General features: G+C 41.5%; 1 protein-coding gene across 15 annotated transcripts in view; it reads right to left on the minus strand.

Moving 5' to 3' along the window:
• Window positions 1–431: 431 nt before the first annotated feature.
• Window positions 432–12,338, minus strand: part of CLOCK (clock circadian regulator) — a 142,209-nt gene continuing 130,302 nt past the window's right edge. For 7 of the 15 annotated variants that reach the window (XM_078776696.1, XM_078776695.1, XM_078776701.1 and 4 more), the window contains 5 exons: window positions 11,874–11,906; window positions 4,502–4,605; window positions 4,191–4,331; window positions 3,053–3,288; window positions 432–1,049 (listed from right to left, as the gene is read on the minus strand). In XM_078776696.1, coding sequence (XP_078632822.1) covers window positions 602–1,049; window positions 3,053–3,288; window positions 4,191–4,331; window positions 4,502–4,605; window positions 11,874–11,906 — 962 coding nt within the window. In that variant the 3' untranslated portion in view covers window positions 432–601. Of the gene's footprint in view, window positions 1,050–3,052; window positions 3,289–3,900; window positions 4,009–4,190; window positions 4,332–4,501; window positions 4,606–11,873; window positions 11,907–12,338 lie in introns of all 15 variants that reach the window. The other 8 variants (XM_068113952.2, XM_078776699.1, XM_068113956.2 and 5 more) reach the window with 3 other exon arrangements.

Genomic DNA, 12,338 nt, shown 5'->3' on the forward strand with positions numbered 1-12,338 from the left:
ATGCACACCAACACAGAGTCGAGGTGAGAGATCAAGGGGTGAGGGAGAAGGACACATGGGGTGACCAAACTGTAACAGCAAGAAGAGGAAAGGAAAAGCAAGGATGAAACAGAAAAGGAACAAACCAGCCAACAACTAACAAATGAAAAGGTGAGGGGAAAATGGGGGAGGACGGAAGGAGTCACAATAACCTGGAAAAGGGGGATGGGTTCATTTGGGGTAGAAGAGAACGTGAGTATGGATGGGTAGTGACCAAAGGTATTGATGAACAGCTGTCTTGAAGCCCTGGGGGGAATAGAGGGATTGAACAGACTGCGAAAGTTGGTTCCACAGGTGAGCGAAAGGAGACTACTCGTGTACTAACTAGTTGGTAATACTTTTTGAGAATACCAAATGAATGGATTAGCAGTAATAAACACAAAACAGATATCTTGGTTTATTATTTTTTTTAATGAAAATGTAAGTTTATGGTTTAATGAAGTACAGAGAATGGCCAATCACTGCATGCCAAACAGGCCACAGCTGAACATTTTGAATCATTAAGCTTCAACCTATTGGCTCCATGAACCCTCCATTATCTATCCCACCTGCCTGAATGTACCTATTCTCTGTCACGAAGTGAAGACTGGCTCGATGTTCCGATGTCCACTGATGTGTTACTTTCAACGTGACCCACCTGCCGTAACAGCTCTGCCCTTTGCTCCGACCCCCGAGTATACTTGATGTTCGGCGTTGTGCTGGCTACCTGTGAATCCGATCCACTGTGTTGAAGAACATTGCAGTGTAATCGAGGTTCGCTCTTCGGACACCTGCGGCTCTGTGTGTCAGGATACAGAACTCTTGATCTTGACACAAAGGGTGTCCTGGCGGGCAAAATTGCATTATGGTGTCTGGTTGCTTCCATTCTTGGTGGTGGTGGTGGTTGTGGATGAGTGCTGGTACTCAGTCTCGCCGATGATGGATTTTCAGGTAACCGCTGGGGCAATGATGTCGGCAAAGTCATATATGAAGGCGTGAGAGGAAGGGGAAAGGCCCCATCCTGCATGCACCTGTGGAAGGAAAGATTATATACTGGAGAATAAAACTCCCTTTCTATCGCTTAAATGTAAACAATACAACTTCTAGCAATACATTTATACATTGAAATTAGTCCCCTACCGGTGTACACCGGAGGAGACTATAGGTTTGCACGCCGTCCCTCCGTCCGTCAGTCCGTCACGCAAAGAACAGTTTTCTGGAATTTTTTTCTAAACTCTTAATGCTAATGATTTCAAGCTTGGCACATGGTTTCCTCATGATAAGGTACAGATCAAGTTCGAGCTTCACGATGTTTCGATCATTTTTGACAAAGTTATGGCACTTTGAACTTTGGGAATTCTGATGATCCTGAACTCAGTGCCATTTTAAGTTTTAATTTCCTTTAAAAACCATTTTCTCTGCAATAATTGGACCGATTGAGATCAAATTTTCACCGTAGGGGGACTCGGTCTGTACAATATTTTAATGGTAATTATGACGTCACAGGTCACGTGGTTCGGCCGCCATATTGTTTTTCGTGAAAACACGAAAAACCATTTTTCTCTGCAACGGCTGAACAGATCGAGGCCAAACTTTGCAGGCGAAATCGCATACCCATGATGAACAAAAAAGTCAGCGAGCATGACGTCATGCGTCACATGGTTTCAGAGTTATGACGTTTTTAAGCACAAACCTTTAAAACCTAACCGCTCCCTCATTTTTGATCCAATCAAGGGGAAACTTCACAGATCTGTTCAGCATGTCAGTCTACTAAAATGTCCTTTTGGAATTTGCGATAGGGCACGGGGTTTGGCAGATATCGTTAATTAAACGAAAATATTTTAAAAATGGATATCTCTTGTTTATTCCAGAGTTCTCCTCAAGCCGCACCGAGTGCCCTCAGCCTCGTCTGCGAATGTCAAATGCGCGACACAGCGCGCGCTTTCGGGAGGGGCGGAGCCAAGCCGAGCAACATATATATACACATCGATCATTGATCGTGAACCGGAAAATATAATAAATTACTGATATTTAGCGACTCGAAAGGTTCTTTGTCAACAACTTATTTTCTCGTGCTTCTGCTGACCTGTCTGCAAGGTGTATAAATCGAAGTCCCGAGTGTGAATCACAGGTGAGCCCGTCCTGAGGTAATTAGCGATTGGGAACGATTCAGAACCTGTGGGTAAATAACCTTTGGTAATTTCCCCCAACAGTTTTCCGGACGACAGACTGCCGGTAGGGGACGTGTATTGCAGCGCAATACTCAGAATGCTTGTTTTTCTTTTTTCCATAAAATGTGCCAACATTTTCAGAGGGATAAGCCTCTGTCTGTGTACTCACTACAAAAACCAGTTGATAATGCTCACTGCAGCCCCTTACAGAGTAGGCCTTACAGAGTACTGCATGCCTTTAGGAACGAGAACATTATTACATTCCTGACTTTCTATTGGCTGGCTCACCCAGGGTAGGGGCAACATCCATGATACATGTTTCTGTCTACTTTGCTATAAGCAAGGAGTCTTCCCATACCCTCTCCATCCCAAATGAAATGAATCAGTGGTCACCACATCAAATCACCTGCAAATTATGTAATTTTTCGTATCCGTTTCCAGATGAACCACAAACCTTTAGCACCCAACTCTTAATGTTTTGGAAACTGTAGCTAGATATGAGGGAATCCAAAAGGCAATAAAAACGCACCTTATCTTGCAGCAGGTGCAGCTTCAAGACTGGGCGGCATTATTTAGAAAGTTCCATAAATAAGATACGATAGTCCAAGATATGCCAGCGTTCTTTTAAATTATCAATATATTCTCATCCTTTAGTCAGTTTGTACATTCATAATCCTCACTCGGTTATTCCTTCACCCTTCCGACCCCTCATTCTTTTATCATTCACAATTATCTATCTGTCCATCCCCAACCTCCGTCAAAACCAGTACGTGCGAACAAGTTCCTCACCATTAGAAACAATTATACTACTCGGGCAAAATCCTGAACCTTGTTTTCTTGTGTAAGAGGACCATATAACTTACTTGTTCAGTAGTTTTTGTGTACCATGGGTGACCATAGTTTGTAAAGGAGTCAAAGAGTTGAGCGCTGTTGAAATTTGAGTTTTCAAACAGTTTTGATCATTGCTCAATTGGTGGGTGGGCTCCTGTATGGCAACTGATGGGACTGGGACGGGTTGTTCCTGCCTCGTGGGATGATGCGGCACTTGTAGCATTGCCCCAGACTCTTGGAGATGAAATGACTGCAGGCCAGGGCTCTGCTATGAAAACAATTAAGGTACATTCATGACATTGCCACGAGAAGACTTTGCCAAACTTTCAAATAACCCAGGACAGCATTTGCTACGAGGATATCCTTAACCTACCTAGTCTAAAATGGACATGATTCATCTTTCTTTCACACAGGCCCTATGCCAGATAGTTATCCCTAGCACATATCCTGAATACATGCTCAAAGGCCTGGAATCATGGAAAAGGGACCATGGAAAAAGGGCCGACACAAATGAAAATGGTGCCAAGGCCTTCAATTCTAACTTTTGTATATGTGCAATAAGGCAGCGCAGCTCATTTTGTTTATCGTTTCACTGTATTTGGAATTATCTTTACCTTGTTTAAAAAAAATTTTTTACGTGGTCCAGGTGTGTGGAAGAGCTAGAGCATAACGAAGTGGAAAGGGGGAAGCACCAACAGCAGAGTGGAGGTGAGAGTGACATCAAGGGAAAGGGGAGAAGGACACATGGGGGTGAACAAGCAAAATGAAACACAGCAAGAAGAGGAAGAGGAAAGTGGGGATGAAACAGAAAAGAGACAAACCAATTGACAACTAACAAATGAGAAGAGGTGCAGGAGAGTGGGAAAAAAATGACAATAACCTGGAAAAAGGGAGTGCTTGGGAATAGGGTCATTTGGGGGTAGAGGAGATCATGAGTACGGATTGGGGGGTGAGCAGCTACCTTGAAGACCTGGAGGGAAGAATGGGACTGAACACACGAGGGAAGTTGGTTCCACAGGAGAGAGAGAAAAGAGGAACAAATGAGTGGAAGTGAGCCTGGATTTGGGGAGTTTAACAAGAAGAGGCTTACTGGCAGACCATGTGATCCCTCATGCAATTGATTAATAAATGCATAGAATGCAGCATTGCCAATACATAAGACACCCTTACCTGTGCACGCTGGTGCAATGCCTGGCCAATTTGATGCTGGATATCTTGCAGCTCATTGTGCTGTTGCTGAATGTCCTTTTGTAGAGATATTGTGCGTTGCTCTAGCTGTGATCGCAGCCATTGCACCACCCCCAGCTGCAACTGTCGGTACATACCACCAATAGATCAGGTCACACGTGTGTTGTTGGGAAGTAAAAATGAGTTGTTGGGGTGGGGGACCATGGAAAATTGCCCATTATTCTGACATGCAAGGGACATGTGGAAGCAATGCAGGTCATTGTCGAAAATACGTTCCACAACACGAACATCACCTGCGCTGGAGGCTTAGATGGAATCGGATTGTTACTTTCCCTGCTGGTTGTTTGGCGTTTCGGAAAAACAGTAGATTCGGACGGGTACCAATAAATGGAGCTCTCTGCAGAAACAACAAGAAAGAGCAATTAGAGATTGCAAACCCTCACCAGGATGTATTTTTAGTGGTTTTAAGGCTTTTGTGTTAAAAAAAATATGGCGGCCAAACCACGTGACTGATGACGTCATCATTAATTTTTTTCTAAACTAATTTATTCCTAGATTTATATGATCAAGAAATTTCATCTTGATCGGATGAAGTTTTGTACTTGTCGAATTATGACGTCATAATTGAGGCACCTATGACATCATCATTAACATATTTTATTCCCCATGGAGAGTTCTTTACAATGATCCATGTCTCAATTTGTTTTATTCAGCGCTTTCGGAGATATAGAGGTGCAAAGTTTTTCGTTTTTTACCAAGATGGCGGCTGAACCACGTGATCTATGATGTCATAATTTTCCTTTAAAAATTCTACAGGTGGAGTTGCACCTATGGTGAAAATTTCCTGTCGATCGGACCAACGGTTGCAGAGAAAATCATGTTTATTCATATTTATTCTGTACGGACAAACAAACAAACAAACAGACAAACAAACAAGAAGACGTCATGCGGAGCACGATACTTGCAAAATCCGCCCCCCCCCCCCCCCATCCCCCAAGAAAAAAAATTCCATTGACACAGCAAATTGTCCATTTCATCAAGATTAAAATTGACAATCTTGATCAAAGCTCGGGTCAATAGGAAGAAAAGTGACGATTTTTCAGATGAAAAATGATGATTTTGGAAGGTTGACCTTTGACCTTTTGACCTCAAAAATAGTTAGTTTCCCTATTTAGTGACAATGTGCAAATGCTTTTCAATTTTCAAGTCAATCGGATGAAAATTGAGGATTTAAATAAACTTGGCCTATGTTGACGTTTTGGCCTATGTTGACCTCAAAAATAGTTGGTGGTTGAATTCAGTGACCATATATGTAAATCCTCTTAGAATTTCAAGTCAATCAAATGAAAATCGGTGATTTTAGAAATTCGGCCTATGTTGACCTTTTGGCCTATGTTTACCTAAAATATAATGTGTGGATGAATTCAGTGACCAGATATGCAAATGCTCTTCAAATTTCCAGTCAATCGGATGAAAATCGAGGATTTTAGAAATTTGGCCTATGTTGACCTCAAAAATGCTTGGTGGTTGAATTCAGTGACCAGATATGCAAGTCCTTTTCAAATTTCAAGTCACTTGGATGAAAATTGAGGATTTTAGAAATGTGGCTTATGTTGACCTTTAGGCCTATTTTGACCTCAAATACACTTGGTGGTTAAAATTCAGTGACCAGATATGCAAGTCCTCTTCAAATTTCAAGTCAATTGGATGAAAATTGAGGATTTTAGAAATTTGGCCTATGTTGACCTTTTGGCCTATGTTGACCTCAAAAATACTTGGTGGTTGAATTCAGTGACCAGATATGCAAGTCCTCTTCCAATTTCAAGTCAATTGGATGGAAATTGAGGATTTTAGAAATTTGGCCTGTGTTGACCTTTTGGCCTATGTTGACCTTTTGGCCTATGTTGACCTCAAAAATACTTGGTGGTTGAATTCAGTGCCCAGATATGCAAGTCCTCTTCAAATTTCAAGTCAATCGGTTGAAAATTGGGAATTTTAGAAATTTGGCCTATGTTGACCTTTTGGCCCATGTTGACCTCAAAAATACTCGGTGGTTGAATTTAGTGACCAGATATGCAAGTCCTCTTTAAATTTCAAGTCAATTGGATGAAAATTGAGGATTTTAGAAATTTGGCCTATGTTGACCTTTTGGCCTATGTTGACCTTTTTGCCTATTTTGACCTCAAAAATACTTGGTGGTAGAATTCAGTGACCAGATATGCAAGTCCTCTTCAAATTTCAAGTGAATCGGATGAAAATTGAGGATTTTAGAAATTTAGCAAAGTTGGTGACCTTTGGCCTCTGTTGACCTATTGACCCCAAAAACAAGAGGCTTCTTGCTTTTGACCAATTCTACCATTTGATGAAGTTTCGTGAAGATCGGTTGAAAATTGTGACGTGTAAGCCGGTGACAAACAGACAAACAGATGAAAAATCGGACAGAGACCGAGGACTTGCCGGAATGTACTTTTTTATCGGCCATTTTGAACAAATATGGCGGCCGAACCACGTGACCGATGACGTCATTATTATTTTTTCTCCACCAGTTTATGCCGACATGGCGCTACAGAAATTGCATCTTGATCGGATGAAGTTTTGTACTTGTCAAATTATGACGTCATAATGGAGGCACCAATGACATCATCATTACAATATTTTATTCCCCATGGAGAGTTCTTTACAATGAGCCATGTTTCATTTTTTTCTATTCAGCACTTTCGGAGATATAGAGGTGCAAAGTTTTTCGGTTTTTCCAAGATGGCGGCCGAACCACGTGACCGATGACATCATCATTAAAATATTTTATTCCCCATGGAGAGTTCTTTACAATGAGCCATGTCTCAATTTTTTCTATTCAGCACTTTCGGAGATATAGAGGTGCAAAATTTTTCGGTTTTTCCAAGATGTCGGCCGAACCATGTGACCGATGACGTCATCATTATTATTTTTTTCTCCAACAGTTTATGCCGTCATGTCGCACAAGAAATTGCATCTTGATTGGATGAAGTTTTGTAATTATCGAATTATGACGTCATAATGGAGGCCTTGGGCCGAGAGAGTTAAAAATGGGGCACAGTCTATTCCAGGGCAAGACAAATATGTGTGTCAAGTTTGGCGATTCTACGTGCAACGGTGTAGACGTAGTACTGTGAACAAACAGACAGACAAACCAACCAATCAACATACTTGCCGGAATATTTTCTGGTAAGTAACAAACCAACCGATCAACATACCTGCCGGAATCTTTTCCGGCAAGTAACAAACAGACAGACAAACAGACAGACAGACAGACAGAACCACAAACGCAACCGACCAATATACTTGAAAAATCTTCGATTTTGCAAGTAACAAATGGACTCAGATGCAATACCCTCTCCTTTGGCGAGGGTAAAAAGCCTCTTGATCAACAAACGTGCAAGAAAAGTTGTTTTCTTTGAAATATTGAGCCTTTCGGAGTAATATCACAGTCGACCTGCCAAGCCGTTGTTCATGTGCACATTATCATTAATGATAAAGTGGAATCCTTTACTAGTAATTTGAATGCTGTGAGATCAAGTTTACATATTCCAGATCAAACAAACACCAAGCTTGTTTTCGATTTCCTTCATCGTTTGCTTGCTAAAAGCATTCCTTGATTTCCCTTAAATATATGGATGTGATTTCCAGTTTTAAAGCTGCCTGGTGGTTGGTTGGTCTGCATTTTTTTGGTCTGCATTTGTCTTGTCTTATAAACTGTTTTGTCTTGCCGATGAGGGTATGATGTTCGACAGGGGTTCTCCAAGACAATATCAGGTCCCATCGACCCAGACCATATCAGGTCAAAACACCTTGGCCCATAATCAGATCATAAATGTCTGTGAAAGATTAAAAACTATGTTGAAAACAAAATCTGAAAAGGGTGTCCCAAGAGAGACTTTTTCTTTACTCTTTCCGATGGATAGAACGTGCTGGGACGTTGGCCAAAGTGGTTTGTGGTCAATTTTGAGACAGGATAAGCTGGATTAAGATTGGGACAAGATGGTCTTGCACTGAGTGAGTGGCAACCATCCAACGCCAGTGTTGATATATAATTTTGTAACCCATTGCTCATTCTCTGCTGAAGTGTGGACTTCTCACTATGAACTGATTAATTGGTTCACGAGTTATCAAACAGAGTGACCACTATATTCGTCATGGGTGTGTGTCTGTGTGTCTTTCTGTCCGCAGCATAACTAACCGATGATATCATCCGATCTTGATGAAACTTGGGTGGGAGGTTGATATCATGATCTAGTTGTGTCCTGCCTAGAGTGGGCGTATTGCGCCCATTGTGGGCGGAGCGACGCCCGAAAAAGATGTCTTTTTAGGGGGTAATCGAGTTCAAGCTACATCTTCTCCGAGGGCGTTGGTGGAATCTGACAGGGGTTTCGGTATTTGGTTAAGCCAATGTCATGTGTCTAGCCCCACGGAGCTCGATTTTTCATTATCGCCCCAAGGTCAAGGTCAAGGTCACGAAATTTAGAAAAGTCGATTTTTGATGGTTTTATTACATTATTCGCTTCCTGAAAGGGTGAAATGTCGTACATGATCTTATATTATCACATACATCATGAAATACAAGTTTTCCAACAAATTTCAGAATCTTTGACCTTTGAAGGTCACAAAGGTCAATTTTTCAAAGTTGTCGGAATCGAACCGAATTTTCGGTATTGTGTAGCTAACTAACATCATAACTGATTATACATTATTCTCTATCTCATTTCAAGGTCAGTAACTTTCGTTTTGACATTTCCAGGCCAGCACCACATACAATAACGTATAGCTGGCTCTTAAAGGCCTGCGCACGCAGCACATTGGGGCCCTTTGTAAATATGCATGTACACCGCATGTCGGGGGCCGACACCTGCCATGAGGGCCCCTGACCCCCCAGTCCGGGCCTGTTTCGGTTATAGTCCATCCTTTGTCATTTAATACCGCTCACTCGTGAACCATCGTCGTCTCCTGACTTGTAATGTTTTACATTCAATGCCAATGGTATCCATTGAATAATTACTGATGTTAATGGATAATGCCTGGAATCCTATTATGTTTTAACCAATGACAATAGATAGTCAATGAAAAGCAAACACATGGAATCTTCTCAAAATCACTGGTGATATGAATCATTAGTCATTTTGGAGAAATCCAGTACAATAGTTATCTTGGTGAAGAAATATTGCAGTTTGTACTTGAAGAGTAATTGTAACAAATATACTCAAGTTGTCGGCTCAGTTGCAAGGAAACAATAGATTGGTGAATATACAGTCGTGGCCAAAAATATTGGCACCCTTGCACTTTTTTCAAATAACTCACAATTTTCTCGAAAAATAAGTTGAAATTGACAAAAGTATTTGGTCTCCACAGTTCTTTATTTCACTGTTAATATTACAGAACCTTTATTTTTGATTCAGAACTTAATATATCCTTCTAAATCAGAAAATAAAAAGAAATGGCATTGACAAAATTATTGACACCCATAATATTTTGAAGCACAGCCGTTTGACAAAATAACTGCAGTCAAGCGCTTCTTATAGCCATGAATGAGCTTCCTACACCTCTCTACTGGCAGTTTGCCCCCCTCTTCTTGTACAAACTGCTCCATTTCTCCCAGATTTGAAGGGTGCCTTCACCCAACTGCTGTTTTCAGATCTCCCCACAGGTGTTCAATGGGATTTAGATCTGGACTCATTGCTGGCCACTTCAGAACAGTCCAGCATTTTGTCTTGAACCGTTTCTGGGTGCTTTTTGAAGTGAGTTTGGGGTCATTGTCCTGCTGCAAGACCCATGACCTTCGATGGAGACCCAGCTTTCTGACACTTGGTTGAACATTGCGCTCCAAAATGCCTTGGTAATCTCCTGATTTCATGATGCCGTGCACACATTCAAGGCACCCAGTGCCAGAGGCAGCACAGCAACTCCAAAACATCACTGAACCTCCTCCATGTTGAACTGTAGGGAAGGTGTTCTTTTCTTTGAAGGCTTCATTTTGTTTTCTGTAAACAGAGATGATGTGCTTTACAAAATAGCTCTAATTTGATCTCATCTGTCCACAGAACATTCTCCCAGAAGGATTTTGGCTTGTTCAGGTGTGTTTTGGAAAACTTCAGTCGGGCATTCCAACAGAGGGGCCCTCCCTGGGGCTCTTACCAGAGGACCTCCCCCCCCCCCCCCCCACCCCCTTTTATTGAGATGGCGACGGATGGTGTGAGTTCAAACTGTCGTACCTTGTGTCTGAAGGTCAGCTTAAATCATCAAGTTTTCTCTTGCGGCGACGTCCAGGGAGGTTGGCTACAGTGCATGGGCCTTAAACTTCCTGATAACATTGCGTACGATGGACACAGGAACATCAAGGTCTCTGGAGATGGACTTTTCGCCTTGAGATTGTCCAGGCTTGGCTATAATCTTGTGTCTGACCTCCTCAGACAATTCTCTGGTTTTATTTCTTTTCTCTGCTCATTGCGGTACACACAGTGACACAAAACAGCAGAACGAGTCCTTTTCTCTATTCAAACTGGTTGAATGAGTGATTTTTATTTTGCAGGCACCTGCCACTCACCACAGGTGAGTTCAAATCCAAAGTAAAGGAGAATCACCTGCTTGAAATCTAATTATATCTCACAACTTCTAAAAGGTGCCAATAATATTGTCTGGGCCATTTTATGATTTCTGTGTGGAATAAGCTAAGATTTAGTAATTTTTTCAGCTTTTTGGTTTTGTTCCACTGCAAACCAAAGAATTACATTTGTGGATACCTAAATATTTTTTAATTTCAACAATTTTCTTGAAGAAATGGTGCATTATCTGAAAAAAAGTTTACGGGTGCCAATATTTTTGGCCAGGACTGTAATTCAGTTATCCCTAGCACATGTCCTTAATGCATGTTCAAGGTCCTATAAATTGCACAAACACAAATGGAGCTAAGGACTTCAATTCTCACTACAGACCTGCAACTCGTAAATGTAACAGTATTGCTATAAAATGGAATGTTTTATAAGGATTATGAATGTATTATATTACATGAAAGCTCATAGCAAGGAAGGTAAACATCCACAGGTTGGTGTTGTTATTGCTGTATAGCCCCGGGCAGTTCTCTCGAACAACGGCCGGTCCATGGGGACCGATCGGCACTCGGGCCACAACTGCGCTGCCCTGATGAATCCGGGCAGCAGGGAAGAATGAGGAAGATTTGGCTCCCAACTTGCGTTGAGTGGTACAACCACCACGAAGACGCGTCCCCGATAGTTGTACATCTATAGGTATAGCAATATGCTACAAGTAGAAAGTTTGAAAGTGAGATTGTATTATTGGATTTTGACTGACTGTATGGACACAGCTGAGGTTGTGAATCTACTGATGTGGGCACATGACCAAGGTTGTGGACCCACCGTTTGGAGAAAATCAATACTGAAAGGGTCAAAACCCCGATTAAAAAACGGAAACCATCTGATGATCCAGGCAGTCAAAAAAACCGGTCACTCGCTTACATCTCATTCAAAGTTTTAAATTCAGATGTATGACTATTTAACCAATACTATTCAACAAGTTGTTATCCTTGCTGTGACAAACAGTTTTATGAAAAACGGTGTATATATACCAAGTTTGCACGTGCATGTGGGCACGTTGACCTTTCTCATCACTTGTACATACCGTCTGTCTCCTTCCCGTGTCTGCCTTGCTTTCCTAAATGTGATATGAAAGGCAAAAAAAACAAAAAACATTGTTATCTGCTTGCCCATACAAACATTTGCGAGCATTGTCTCTCCCATGTGGTCATTTTTGTGCTTGTTGTTTGTAATGTGTTTATGAGAATAATGTATGTGGTGCAGGCAGAATCACGTTTGACTACAATTACATTTTCTTGTATTTTTCTGAACTTAGCCACTTTATCTTGCCGATAAAAACATTAAAATGACAATCTGAGACAAATGTAAATGTTTTCACCCCCCATGACCATCGCACACTGCCCGTTTGTGGAACAGACCATTGGACTCTCCTGTGGACATCTCCACTGCTCTCCTTTTATTCCAACCCTCACCAATCTTATTATGTTGTGTCCTTGATATACTCATATAAACACCATATTTGTGTCGAATTTTCAGTTGAGGACTCATT

Source organism: Myxine glutinosa, chromosome 4 (genome assembly GCF_964187855.1).
Source record: "Myxine glutinosa chromosome 4, kmMyxGlut1.1, whole genome shotgun sequence".
NCBI classification, from domain to species: domain Eukaryota; kingdom Metazoa; phylum Chordata; class Myxini; order Myxiniformes; family Myxinidae; genus Myxine; species Myxine glutinosa.